We start from the raw sequence: 15,903 nt of genomic DNA, 5'->3' as shown, positions 1-15,903 counted from the left end.
ATATGTAATCAAACTCAACATTGAAATTAATACCCTTTATAGCATTTTCAAATTCATCTGGATAGGCAATGTGATTGCAGTTACTTCTATATCTATGGTGGATTGCTCTAGGATATGGCTTTAGCGTCATTACCCCAGTGTTATCTAATTTCAGGTTATTTTAAACAGTTTGCCTCAGCCCATTTTCGATGTAAATAACTTGAAGCAATAAATTAGGGTCTCTTGCCCAAAAAATATACCCTTCGTTTTCAAGTCCATCATTCCACGTAGCTCCGTGCATATAGAAATACAATACCAACTTCTTATTTTTTAAATCATTCATTCTTCCAACCATTACACACTCATTTACATTTTCATGAAATGGTGATTCTTTGTGGTGTAAATAATATAGTCGATCAGTGGCATGTACATTTATATATTTTAAATCAAAAGGGACATCTTCTTTATCGACATCTAAATAATAATGAGAAAATAGATATTGTTGGTGTATCCAGAATGGGAAACTACATTTTAAAAGATCTATTGGGGCATTTATTCCTTCTTGGTAACTTTTGAAATTATTCATTTTTTAATATATAAAATTTTATGTTAATAAATTATGAAAACCCTTCTCTGTTTATTAGTCAACTTCTTCAATGGTTGGGTGGAATTGATTATTATGTAAATTTGATTCATTTCCCCCAAGTATATGTTCATAATCCTTTTTTATTTCTTTTAATTTATTTTCATAATCTTTTTGTTTAGCAGAGGGGGTTTCATCAATCCACTTGAGAGTACTTTCTAATTTTGATTTAAATATATCTATATTACTACTGTTATTATTTATGATATTATTTTGTATTTCTAAGCAATATGATTCTAATTTACATTTAGCTTCTATATCGTTTCTTAATTCCCGGTCTTGAGCAGCATACATTTCAGCTTCTTTGATCATTCGATCTACCTCTTCTTTGTTTAATCTTCCCGAGTCATTAGTTATAGTAATTTTTTCTGATTTGCCGGAAGATTCTTCGGTTGCTGACACATTTAATATCCCATTAGCATCAATATCAAATGTAACCTTAATTTTAGGTATACCCTTGGGTGCCTGGGGTATATTATTTAATTGAAAACCCCCCCCCCCAAATAATTATTATCTTTAGTTTTAGTTCTTTCTCCTTCATATATTTTAATATTAACACATTCTTGGTTATCACTATACGTAGTGAAGTTTTCAAATTTGCTAGTAGGAATTTTCGCGTTTCTTTTAATCAAGGTAATCATAATATTACCGGCAGTTTCAATACCCAATGAAAGGGGAGTCACATCCAGTAATAATAAATCTTTGATCTTATCAGATTTATCTCCACTGAGAATGGCAGCTTGAATGGCAGCACCATAGGCTACAGCCTCGTCTGGATTAATCGACTTATTCAAATTCTTTTCATTAAAAAAAGTTTGAAGGAGGTTTTGTATTTTTGGAATATGCGTAGAACCTCCAACCAAAACAATTTCATCGATGTCACTCTTATCGAGCTTAGCATCGATTAACGCCCTTTCAACTGGCACTAGAGTGTTTTTGAATAAACTCCCACACAAATTTTCAAATTTAGCGCGAGTAATGGTAGTATGAAAATCAATTCCCTCATATAACGAATCAATTTCGATTGTCGCTTGTGTAGATGAAGATAAAGTTCGTTTAGCAGTTTCACAGGCAGAACGAAGACGCCTTAATGATCTTTTATTGTTGCTTAAATCTTTTTTATATTTTTTGCTGAATTCTCGCGTAAAATAATCTAATAAAATACTATCGAAATCTTCTCCCCCAAGATGAGTATCTCCTGCTGTTGATTTAACTTCAAAAATGCCATCATTACTAATATTCAATATAGATACATCAAAAGTCCCCCCACACAAATCAAATATTAAAACGTTTTGTTCTTTTGTATCATTATTTAATCCATAAGCGATGGCGGCGGCTGTGGGTTCATTAATTATTCGAATAACATCAAGTCCAGCGATGGTCCCAGCATCTTTGGTAGCCTGTCGCTGAGAATCGTTAAAATAAGCCGGAACTGTAATAACAGCTTTATTTATATTTCGTCCTAAATAAATTTCTGCAATTTTTTTCATTTTTGATAATATCATAGAAGATACTTCTTCTGGGGTTAACACCTTTTTCTCTTTTTTATATTCGACTAGTATTTTTGGTTTATTCTCTTCGTCAATAATTTCATAGGGTAAGATTTTAATTACTCGTTGAATGCAATCATCTATATAATTTCTGCCCATTAACCTTTTTACATCAAAAATGGTATTTTTTGGATTCAAGGCACATTGATTTTTTGCCGCTTCCCCAATAAGTCTTTCGGTGTCATTGAATGCAACATAAGAAGGAGTGGTTCTATTTCCTTGGTCATTAGCAATAATTTCAATTTTTTCATTTTGAAAAACAGCAACACACGAATAAGTAGTTCCCAGGTCAATACCAATAACCGGAGAATTATTATCCTCCATTACTGAAATATTTAGCTATCAACTATATGTTACTTGGTCGTAAATTAGAAGTCTAATGATGTATTGCAGTTCATATTCTGGGGTTTATATACATATACAGATGTACAGTACAGCTACTATTACATATAACTGAATAACAGTAACAATAAAATAATTATTTAAAAGTTATTAAAATTTAACAAAATTCAAAAAAGTTAAGATAATATTTTGCGTGGTTATGTTTTTTGTGTAACACTCTTAAATTAATTTTGGAATACTATTAATAAATACATTAGTCACCGCAAAAAATCTTTTATTTGTCATAGAAAACGATTATTATTTGTTTTAAATATATATTCATGGGCATTATCAATCTATTTTTTTTATTAACCTGCTCATAATTTTTCAAATTCCCGACAATTATTTCTTAATTGAAAAAATGCGTAAATTTCAATAAAATTTCAACAAAATCAATTAATAAAACTTTGGAAAACCAATAAAAAATGTTCATAATATTACCAATGAAGTTCATAACATGCTTTTTTTTGTTAATAATATTACCATTTCGGTTAACTTTTTTTTTTGTGGTTAACATTTGTATTATCTTTTTTCATAAAATTACATTTTAGTTAATAATATTACCGTATGGGTTCATAATATTGAATTCTAGTCAATAATATGACATAGAAAACTATTGAAAAATAAGAAAAATATTTAAAAAATCAAAATATGTGTATTTTATGATATAAATGTAGTTTTATTGGGTAAAATGGACATTGAACGTGGGGAAAAAATGAAAAATAACACCTAATAGGACAAATAAATTAGGTTTTTGTTGAAAAAAATAGAAAATATAAATGTTTTTGTTTCATCAAATACTACTTTTTAATTACAAAAATGAGGGATTATATGAATAAATTTAAAAAATATTTAGATAAACAAGTATTTTTTATATAAAAACTTAGTTTTTATAAGAATAACCCACAAAAAATATTAAAATTGAAGAAAAATAACCCAAAAAATGAAAAAAAAACATTCTTTAGTACAAAAAAATAATATTTTTTACAGAAAATTCACAAAAGACACAAAAAAACAACTAAAATATATGTATTTTTTAATATAAATATAGTTTTATTAGATAAAATGGACATTGAATATGGGAAAAAAAATGAAAAATAACTTCTAATAGGACAAATAAATTAGGTTTTTGTTGAAAAAATAGAAAATATAAAGGTTTTTGTGTCATCAAATACTACTTTTTAATTACAAAAATGGGATAAAATGGACACTGAACACGGGGAAAAAATAAAAAATAACACCGTATACGACCAAAATATAGTTTTTAGTAACATTTAATGTGACAAAAAAAAAGTTTTCATAAGAATAACCCACAAAAATATAAAAAATTGAAGAAAAATAGTCTAAAAAACAAAAAAAAACATTCTTTAGTACAAAAAAAAAATATTTTTACAGAAAATTCACAAAAGACACAAAAAAAATTAAAATATATGTATTTTTTAATATAAATATAGTTTTATTAGATAAAATGGACATTGAACATGGGGAAAAAATGAAAAATAACTTCTAATAGGACAAATAAATTAGGTTTTTGTTGAAAAAATAGAAAATATAAAGGTTTTTGTTTCATCAAATACTACTTTTTAATTACAAAAATGGGATAAAATGGACACTGAACACGGGGAAAAAATAAAAAATAACACCGTATACGACCAAAATACAGTTTTTAGTAACATTTAATGTGACAAAAAAAAAGTTTTCATAAGAATAACCCACAAAAATATAAAAAATTGAAGAAAAATAGTCTAAAAAACAAAAAAAAACATTCTTTAGTACAAAAAAAAAATAATATTTTTACAGAAAATTCACAAAAGACACACAAAAAATATTAAAATATATGTATTTTTTAATATAAATATAGTTTTATTAGATAAAATGGACATTGAACACGGGGAAAAAATAAAAAAATAACACCGAATAGGACCAGAAAATTGGTCTTTTGTTAAAAAAGCAGAAAATGTGAATATTTTTGTTTCATCAAATAGTACTTTTTAATTACAGAAATGAGGGATTATATGAATAACTTTAAAAATATTTAGATAAACAAGTATTTTCTATAAAAAAAACCCAGTTTCCATAAGAATAACCCACAAAAAAATAAAAAAAAATTAAGAAAAATAGCCCAAAAAATGAAAAAAAAACATTCTTCAGTACAAAAACATTAATATTTTTTTACAGAAAATTCACAAAAGACACACAAAAAAAAATTAAAATATATAATTTTTTAATATAAATGTAGTTTTATTAGATAAAATGGACATTGAACATGGGGGAAAAATAAAAAATAGCACCTAATAGGACAAAAAAAATAGGCTTTTGTTGAAAAAAATAGAAAATATAAATGTGTTTGTCTCATCAAATACTACTTTTTAATTACAAAAATGGGGGTTTATACGAATAAATTTAAAAAATATTTAGATGAACAAGTATTTTTTTATTAAAAAAAAACTAGTTTTCATAAGAATAACCCACAAAAAAATATTTAATATTGGATTAACTAGCACCCTGTAAAATGATTTTCTTATAAAAATAGCAAACATGTTATAATGAACAGTGAAATTTATTAAATTAATGATATAAAGTCTATTTTTTTTCTGAAAAATCATTTATTTGTTGAATATTGGGTAAAGTAACAATACTTTCTCTGTCAACTTTGTTTGTATATTCGGTTGTATAATATTTAAAACTTTTATTCGTGTTTTTAGAATATTGATAATATATAGTGAAAGTAAGAATTGATGAAAGTAATATGACATTTAATACAATTAAACATATATTGTGGTTTTGTGTAAAAAAACATTTAGTATTAATTACATCTTTGTTATATACAACATCGTGTTCTGTTGTAGATTTTTTGGATGAATTATCTTCATATGAAAATACTGAACACGTTGTGGATTTATTATAGAAAAACAATTCAATGTTTTCAGATATAACCGAACACCAATTATTATTGCAGTTACCATTTAATGTCTTATTCTTTAAATTTGGGTTCGTGTGTAGAATAAGTAAATCATTAAAAGAATTCGTAAAATTACCCGTCTGATTTTCTTTGATGATAACATTATTGGGTCCACATAAAAAACATATACCGTTAGTTATATTACAATTTTCTATGTCCACCAAATCTATAATAGTTGAAAGAATGAAAGTAGTCGATATTGATTTGGCCAAATAAAACGAATTATTTTCGTTTTTTTGTAAAGCGAACATAGTATTATACGGCGGAGGATTTTGTAATAGGCAATGGAAATAATAATGGCATCAAAAGTGGGTAATAACTATATAATTCATACTCTACAAAATATTTTCCTTTTTTTAAAGCATTTACCCGTATAGGAAAAGGCATGGCGTTTGTAGGAAGTTTTAATTTATAAGGTAGGTGGTCTGGGTAGGATAATGGATTGGGCTCTGAACGAGTAATTATTTTCTTGATGGCATTTAAAGTATTGTTCATTTTATAGATTAAATTCAAATCTATATCCAATATATATGCGCTTTTCATAAATCTTTCCCACTCATTATATAAATCTGGTAAACTATAAACCGACGAGGAAAAATAAGTATAACAAGTAAAATTATTGTAATATAAACGAAAAGGTTTGTGTTGATGAACAACCTCAAAAAATGTTTCAAAATTGTGAATTATTGGTAATATATAATTAGTTAGTTTTTCATCATTACATTTTTTTTAACAAATAAAATATCCATGTATATTTTATTAAAGTTGATTTTATAATATATAAACCGCCTTTCATTTTCATTGATATAATCTCCAAAATATACACGAAGCGGGGATATATTATGTTGTGCTCTACTTGAATTTAAAAAAAAATAAAAGTAACAATAATAATAATATAGAAAGTTTTCTATACATTGGTCCGTTAGATTGGAAATAATTAGTTATGAGAAAATGATATATCATATATACATAAAGTTTTTTAATCATATATTTATTAATAAATATATTTTAATTTATTTTAAAGTAATTTTCACTAAATTAATAATGATAACGAATATTTTTTTATAAAAATATTTATTTAAAATAAACCAAAAAAATATAAATAAACCAACAGACGAGTGGGTTACATAATTACTAAAATGGATAGCCTACATAAATGTTTATTTTGCATAAAGTCTTTCAATAAAATAATGTTAGCATTATTTCTCGTTTTGTTATTTGCTATTTTGATTTATGTAGGACTCAAATATATTACCCCAAACACAAATAAACCAACAGACGGGTGGCTTACAAATTCCGTGGTGTAATTTATGTCTGTCAAGGATTGGTTTATATATATTTTATCTAAATAATATATTACTTTGATTATAAGGTGTTAATATTTCTGGGGATAAATTAAATTTGTTTTCATTTATAGATAAAATGGGTTTGTCTTTTTTTATTTCAATATCAATATTTCCTTCTTTGTTAATGATTAATTTTTCATTTTCATCGTGATATTCCTTATATTCATTTTCGTTATCATTGTCAATTGGCATGTATTTATTTTCATGTATATTAAAATGATCTTTTTCTTTAAAAATACTAGTACTATTATTATCATTATCATTATTTTCATTGTTGGCTCCTAAACGGATTCTTTTATATTGAAATATTTCAAAGCTACCTTTTCTCTTCTTATTGTTGCTATTGTTTTCGTTGATAAATACTTCATCATCACCCAATTCATCGTCATCATCATCATCATCATCATCATCCGAGTCTTCTTTTTTTCCTTCATCTTCCTTATTATTGATAGTGGTAGTATTATCCTCAGAAAAATGAGTTTCCCGTGATGTATAATTATCCTTTATGATAAAGTTAGCATTATCACTATCATCGTCGACAAATACTTCGTCGTTGTCAGAGTCTTCTTTTTTTCCTTCGTCATCTTCGTCTTCCTTATTATTGATAGTGGTAGTATTATCCTCAGAAAAATGGGTTTCCCGTGATGTATAATTATCCTTTATGATAAAGTTAGCATTATCACTATCATCGTCGACAAATACTTCGTCGTTGTCAGAGTCTTCTTTTTTCCTTCGTCATCTTCGTCTTCCTTATTGATAGTGGTAGTATTATCCTCAGAAAAATGGGTTTCCCGTGATGTATAATTATCCTTTATGATAAAGTTAGCATTATCATGATCAAAATCTTTGGTGATGGGGATATTATCATCGGAAAAACTGTTTTTGTGGTGCGTGATCATTAAACTCTTTTACGTTTTCTTTCTTCTCTGTATCATTATTAAAGTCATTATACGTAGCTTCTCCTCCCCGCTTATATGAAATAAAAGTTTTGCTATTTTCTATTATATAACTAGCCTTATTGTCGCTGTTATTTTTTTGTTGTCTCTGCAACAAATTTCTCTATCAAAATATTTTTCCGTTTTTTGGTCATCACTGGAATTTTCATTGATAAATATTTTATCGTCCATCTTATCATCATGAAGTTCCTCCTTTTCTTGAACAATTCCTTCTTCTTCTTCTTCTTCTTTTTTTTCTTTGGTATAGTTATCATTACTATTTTGCATGACCGAGTTCAATAAAAAACCATTTGTTAATTTAAGGTTATAATTTTCCTTACTAATTTTCGTTTTATTATTCTTAATTTCAAATTGATCAACATTATCATTAATGACATTATTATATCCCATTTTGTTATTATTGTTGTTAATTTTTTCTAGATTTTTTGTTATTTCCCTATCAGAGAGGAAATCTTTGTTTTTATTGCAATTATCATTGATTGTAATAATATTAGCATTCTTAGAATTTTCCGAAAGATAATTAACATTATTATCAACTTTCATTTGGGGGTGTCCTGTAAAGGTAACATTATTATCCGAGTATTTTTCGCTTAAAAAATCAAGTATCGTAGAATCCTGGTGGTTATCTTTATTAGATATAGCCATTTGCTTAAATAACATATCGGTAATAAAATGAAAACCTATATTAAACAACGAACAAAATACCATATTAATAATCAAATCTTTATTATCTATGGGTATTAATTCGTCTGTTAAAGTGTTTGTAGATTTCTTATTATTTAATAATTCAGCAAGTTTAGTTAATTTATCCAAATTTTGGTCCCTCAAAACTGATACTTTATGCAACATAGCTTTCATATTGCGGTTTATATGTCCAATTGCTTGAATCATCTGTGGGTATTTTGAGTTTGATATTGGAACATTCTGAACCTTATCAAAAACTTCCCGTAAAGTCTGAAGAACAAATGTTGTTATATTAAAATCATCATCGGCAATATATTTTTTCAGTAAAAGTATTTTCTTTGTGTTGTTGAAAATATCAACATTTGATAAAGAATCTATGTTATTGCAATCAAAAATGCGTTTTGTTATATTTTTCAAAGTAGAATTCTCTGTAGATTCATCGTTTAAAATTTTTTTCAATAATTCTTGAAATATGATACGAGTTAGTTTTGCTTCAGATTCAACACCACCCTCTAAACTATTATTGAATAGATTATATTTTTCCATAGTTTATTTTTTAATTTGCTTAGAAAATATGTTATATCTCAATACTTTCCTTTGTCACCGACAATAATAGATAAAAAAATGAACGATAATATATATACTTGTATTTAAACGTTTAAAAGTTTTTGCTAATTTATGTTTAAGGTGTGACAAAAAATTATTATAAGTTGTTAATTAAATTTTTATATAATAATAATAATAATAATAATAATAATAAAATTTAAAGAGGAAACCCACAATAACCAGGTAATCAGTATTTTAGTTATCTAACATAAACTTTAATATACATAGATATATATATATATATGTACTTTATATGTGCTATTGTTTTGAAAATAACCAAAATGTCATTAAAATGGCCGTAAACAATTCGAATTATCAGTAGAATATTTTGATATGTAATCATGGATACTGGGTCCTGTACAATCTTTCCGTCGAATATGCCCCAGATAATCAAAATCAGATTCTTCGCCAAACATATTAATTACATCATCAGACGGTTTATTTTTTAGGGGCATATTAGTCACCATTTCCCCTCTAGTATGCATTGTAAAATTATCATCATCATCATCCTCATCATCATTTTGACCGTGTGTTATCATTCCCTTGGTCCTCTTTTTAGAACACATACCAGGTGCTTCTAAATATAGAGCATTTTTGTTTTTGGTGAATCGGTTGTACAAATTTTGAATATAAACTACAGAGTTTTTTAGAACTAGGGGCGCTCCATTGCATATATTTGTTAACGTAACAAAACCTAGGTTTTTTACGTAAACGATGTTTGGAATAGAATTGTCTATTATTGGTCTTTCCCCATTTTTTACTGAAAAATCTAAAGTATATTGTTTTTTATTATTTTTTGCATTTAATATTAATTGTGGATAAAATTTCCTGGCAACATCAAAGGCAAATTCATGATCTTTAAACTCAACCTTTTCATTGAAATCATCATTAAATTCACAGAAGTAATTAACAAATATATCAGCTGAATTTTTCAATTTATTGTGTATATCATTAAACATATCAGAATGTTTATTTATAAATTCGATATATTTTTCTTTTTCTTTTTCAAAAATTTTACTTTTGTGGTACTTATTACTACTAACTTGTTCATCTACAATTTTCATATTATTATATATATTACCAATAGTACTTGGTGTTAATTTAGCCCTAGGAACATTTCCATTGTGTGTCAAATTTGTATTTGAAGCAGTAGAAATTAATTTATCATTTATATGTGATTCATCCAGAAGCTTTATGAGAAAATTATATGCAGAACAATCACTGGGTTGATTCAAAGAATTAGAAACCATAATTGCATTTCCATGCTTGTTTACAAACAAAATATTCGATGGAGCTAAAAGGCACTGCCCATTAAAGGGAGGAATTTCCATTAAATTTTCTTGGTGTACTTCATTAAGAAAAGCTAAACTTACAATATCATGTAATGTGTGGCACTATAAGCTGTTATTAGAAAGAAAGTGGGGCTTTTTGTCTAAATATTTTAAGGTGTTGTTGCTTTTATCCTCATTAATAGTCATTATACTCCTTTCGTGGTTTTTATTTGACTGTCCTTGAATATTCATCATGGTTCGAATGAACGAAATAAGTACGGGATTTAAATCGAATACTCTCATACAAATATCTCTAGGATCTTGAGGATTATCTCCCGGTAAAACATATTTCAGGGGTTCTCCGTTCTGGAAAATATTATCAATATCAAAATTATCATCACTATCAACTGATTTTATATATAAATTATAAGGATTGTTATTATCATCATCATCATTATCATCATCACTACTACTGCTACTATAAGAATTGGTTTTAAATGGTCCAAGATTTATTTTCCTTTTATGTTTGCGTTTAGAACTACTACTACTACTACTACTACTACTACTACTGGTATTATCAACATCACTTTCGGCATCAGATTTGTTGTTATATTCATCTAAAAACTTTTTTAATTCAGGTATTATTCCAATATTGTTATTCTCTATTTTACTCTCTTTATTTTGGTGGATATTTTTTCTTTTATTTAAATCTCTTATATTAACATTTTTATCTCTTACATAATATCCACATCCTAATGTATTATTTCTGGCTAAAAACCTTGAAAGAACTTTTCCATTTGATATTTGTTCTTCGCTAGAATTTATCATACAGACTTTAACTCCATTACAAATTCTATTATGATTCATTGCTAATATTTGCATTAAGATTTTACTATTTGGAAATATTAAAACCCCGGGAGGAAATGCAATGGTTTCAGAAAAACCAGTATTCTCTGGTGCATACAGCTTAGAGTTTATTCGAAAAATGGATCGACCATGGATAAATGGACCCATATTAAACTTTTCATATCCATGCCTCGTTGGATTCATATTACAGGATGTATGTTGAAGTGGTTTTTCAATATTTTCATATAGCAAACCAAGTTTTAGATAAGTACAAGGCGCACAAAAGCTTTCAAATACCCTTTCATGGCGCTCATTTATTTTTCTATTTAAATGATCTGTATATATTTGTTTAATTTGACTTGTTATATCAAATTCTATACCATTATCAAAGATTTCATGTAGTAAATGACTAAATATACACTCTTCGCTAAGCGAATCTATCGTTTTTTCCAAGTCTTGTGTTAAACTTTTTAATTCGGGAGTAGATAAATTCTCTATTAATGTATTCAAAACTTCTTCGTTCATTTTTTCTTTTTGTGGATTTTTTCCATCACCAAAATTTGTAGGTAGATTATTAGGATTTAGAAAAGGTTGTTGTTGTTGTTGTTGTTGTTGTTGTTGGTGGTGGTAATAATTATTAGTATTACCTTGTGCTTGTGCTTGCGGAATTACAGTAGCAGCAGAAGGAATAGATGATTGTGGTATCAGAACCGGATTGTTATCGACGGTGGTGGTGGTGGTGGTGGTGGTGTTGTTGTTGTTGTTATTAAATGGTGATATCTGATGTTGTGGTGGTTGTTGTAGTTGAGTATATTGATATGGACTTTGATTTTTTATTCCATAATTATCTTTACTATTATATGTTGTTGTATTCATATTTTTTAGATATAATAAAATAACACATTTGCTGCTTATATTTCAACTTGAGAAATGAAACTATATAATACCTTTTGATAATCTTTATCATACTCGTTTCCATTTGAATGAATTATATTTAAAAAATATCGGTATAATTGCCTAAAATTATTTTGAATTTGAATTGCGCGTGTAATTTTATGTTGTAAATGTTTTCTATATTTAGATAATCTACTTTCATAATCAATAATAGATTCAATTATTAATTTTATCGCTCGAAGATGAGGATAAAAATTTTCTAATACAATTAAGGTATTTGGGGGATATTTAGATGGATTAAAAGCTTTGAAAAATTGCATATTTTTTATAGGGAGTATAGGAGTTTTATAGTAAGGAGAATAATTTATACTATATGATATATGTTTGACCGGCTTCATTATTGTCTCATAAAATTTCTTATAGTATATTAAGAAATTTTGGTAGTATATAAGTATACTATATAATTTTATTTTTGTTTGGTTTAATGGGGCCTGAATCATATAATCGATATTATTATTATTATTATTATTATTATTATTATTATTATTATTATTATTATTATTATCATTATTATTATTATTTTTATTATTATTATTATTATTATTATTATTATTATTATTATTATTTTGGGCCATCATGACGTTTTTTAATTTTAGGTTGGAATTTTTTTTCATATATATATTAAGTGATAAAAATGGCCATAAATATAAACAAAACTTAACTTTACAAGTCAAAATAGGAGAGCTGTTTCTTTGGATAGTCTTGTTATTACTGCATTTTCTCATTCATATATATATATATATATATATATATATATATATATATATATATATATATATATATATATATATATATATATATTGTATTTATATCCTTTATAGTTTGCTGTTCTGTTGTATTTTGTGTTGTTACAATTTATAATGAACAACCAAAATAATCTAAAAAAAATTTTATTTTTTTTTACAATTTTTGGTATTTATACAATAACTTTAGATTAGTTTCTGTTATCTATTTAAAATCTAAACATATATAAATAATGAATATCGATAATACTTATTATAACGAATTCAAAAGTTTGTATACGGTTATAATAGAAATTAGAGATCTATCCAATTATATAAATCTTAAAATCTTTAATTATATATTTTATTTTGATGAAATAGTCATTCCTTGGGAAATGAAGAGTAATATAAATTTATCAAAATTAACAACTAGTCAAATTGATCGATTATACTTTATTGATTTCGATTCAAACTACCTAAACGACAATAATGACCTACGGTACAAAGAGACTAATTACATATTGTCTTTCCGGTCAAAATATATTGATAATTTAAACCTTTATATAAATTTGAATGTTAATACTATTGAAAAAGTTTTAAGTCATGATTATCCGCTTATATGTGGTAAAATGTTTATAACACCCCACTTTAATACATTTGCTAATATTTTTTCGTCAAATAATAATAGTTATTGTTGGAATTGGGAAATTCACCATAATACAAAAACAATTTATGAATTCCTGGATGAAAATGAACGAGAGTTGTTTTAAAGGCCCCAAACGTTAGAATATCTATGTCTTCTTCAATTGTCACATGAAAATATTTGGCTTTTACCGAAAAAATTAAAAGAAAATATCAATAGATTAATTCAAATTAACCATATAATTAAAAATTTTAATACTAGCAAATGTAAAAACATGATGGATTTTGTTGTATTTTAATAATGATATTTATTACCATTTAGTATCTAAAATATATGTCATTTATGCAATTTCTTAAAATATATATGTGTGTGTGTTTTATTATACATCATTTAATAATTTTTCTTCGTCTATTTATTAATTAACACACTTCAATTAATTTTTTTGAGTGCCCGTATAATGTTAATCATATAACTACTGTTTGGTTTATATTTATCTGGGCGTTCCCTAATAATATCAGAAATTTCGTTTGATGATGATGAAGAAGCATCTAATTTTACTTCGTAAATATTCTTATCGATCATCTTTTTGACCTGATTTTTTGGTTGTAAAGATCCACATAAAGAAATCCCTTTACACGTCTCTCCTTGAAAAAATATAAAGTAATCATATAAATAAGAAGCTATGGAATTTCTTAAGTCTTGAATAATTTTCATTCTATCTTCTGCTATAAATGCATTTGTTTGAATATCAATAATAACCATAGGTTTGGGTTTTGGGATAACGCAACGATTTTTAGTTTTATATAAATTACATTCAACTAAAAATATGTAATCTTTTAATATATAAACTATATTATCGGGTATACAGTGCTCATAAGATTCACTCATCATTGCATTGTTTATAACAAAATGATAAGTGTAAAATTTTAATGTAGCGGGAATACCATTAAATTTCATGAATATATTAGATTTTTTTATTGTGGTTTCATTAATTACATGGTGCGGTTTACTCGATGCAGATATGTAGTTATCTAATACATTATTAATTTTAGTTACATTTTTAGAAACAGAAGCATTCAATCTCCAACACATAGCAAAATAAGTCAATATATCAGAAGTTTGTTTATTCACATAACTTTCTTCGTACTCTAAAATAAATGGATAGGATTGTGTATAATTATCGGGTTGTACTCGCTGATATAATTTTATGGGGCCTTGTTCAATATAAACTGTCTTTACAGCAAAGTTATTACATTCTAAAAAGGAAGCTAAACCTATGATACTGTTATTATTTACCAATATAATGAAACAAGGTTCTTTATACACGGGACCCTCATCGTTTATATATAACATTTCACGAGTCAATATATTTCGTACAAAAGTTTCCTTTTTTTCTCTCATTTTCTTATATTGAATATTATACGTTTTTTTTTTTTTGGGATTGATACACAAACGATAATTATCAAATAGGATTTCTATTTCTCGGCTATAGAACGTCATACACGAAAGATCATTACACGACCCCTTAAATTTTTTTATTAATAATGGGTGGTTCTCATTAATAAATCTTCTATATTCTCTTTCTTGTGATACCATCATCATTGTTTGTTCATTTTCTCTAACAATCAAATTCATTTTATCTTCTTCATTCATCTCTACCAATATAACATCAAAGGTTAAAATTACCTGTTTTAATAATTTTCTTTCAGTCAATAGTTTTTCATTTTCTAATTTTGATACTTTATAAAAAAATCCATTATTACATTTCATGGAAAATTTATGCGCTGCATACGCTGACAATATTTTTATTCCCAGGTCTGTTAATGTATTATTATTACTAAATAAAACAAACCCCAAAATCTCTGGAGTTACCAAGCTAAAGTTGTAAACATATTCTTTCCTCATTGTTATATTTTTGTTTGAAATATAACAAGGTATGTATATAACATGTACCACAAATATATATTTCTTATTTAAAATATTTAGTTTCAGATACCCATTCTTGATGTACAAGGAAATAGCATTCAAAAATATGTCCACAAATAAAAGGTGGGATAAATTTATAACTATTACAAAAATGAACTGTATTATAAAGAATTCTATAAGGTAATATTGTGTTAGTTGAGGGGGGGTTAACTAATAGTCTTTCGTTTAACAGTGGTGGGGATGGTTTGGCGGGATATTTATTCTGATTGCAAACAACAGGAAGATTTATTATTTTATCATATCTACATACTGGACAAATTTTATTATAAGAAAAGTAACGAGATAAACAAAATGGATGGAACTTGTGACCACACTCGTTATAAAATACTTTTTCATGTCATCTAAACAAATTGGACAACTTTCTATTTTTCCTT

General features: G+C 26.1%; 1 protein-coding gene and 1 pseudogene across 1 annotated transcript; both read right to left on the bottom strand.

Annotated features, from left to right (window-relative positions):
* Positions 1-619: 619 nt before the first annotated feature.
* LOC137659109 (heat shock 70 kDa protein cognate 4-like) lies at positions 620-2,496 on the bottom strand (annotated as a pseudogene).
* An 8,005-nt stretch (positions 2,497-10,501) lies between these two features.
* LOC137659108 (putative uncharacterized protein DDB_G0282129) lies at positions 10,502-12,100 on the bottom strand. The gene has a single exon (XM_068394187.1). The coding sequence runs from the start codon at positions 12,098-12,100 to the stop codon at positions 10,502-10,504; it is 1,599 nt and encodes a 532-aa protein (XP_068250288.1).
* Positions 12,101-15,903: the final 3,803 nt, after the last annotated feature.

Source organism: Palaemon carinicauda, chromosome 19 (genome assembly GCF_036898095.1).
Source record: "Palaemon carinicauda isolate YSFRI2023 chromosome 19, ASM3689809v2, whole genome shotgun sequence".
NCBI classification, from domain to species: domain Eukaryota; kingdom Metazoa; phylum Arthropoda; class Malacostraca; order Decapoda; family Palaemonidae; genus Palaemon; species Palaemon carinicauda.
This window is presented reverse-complemented; position numbering and strand designations above follow the sequence as displayed.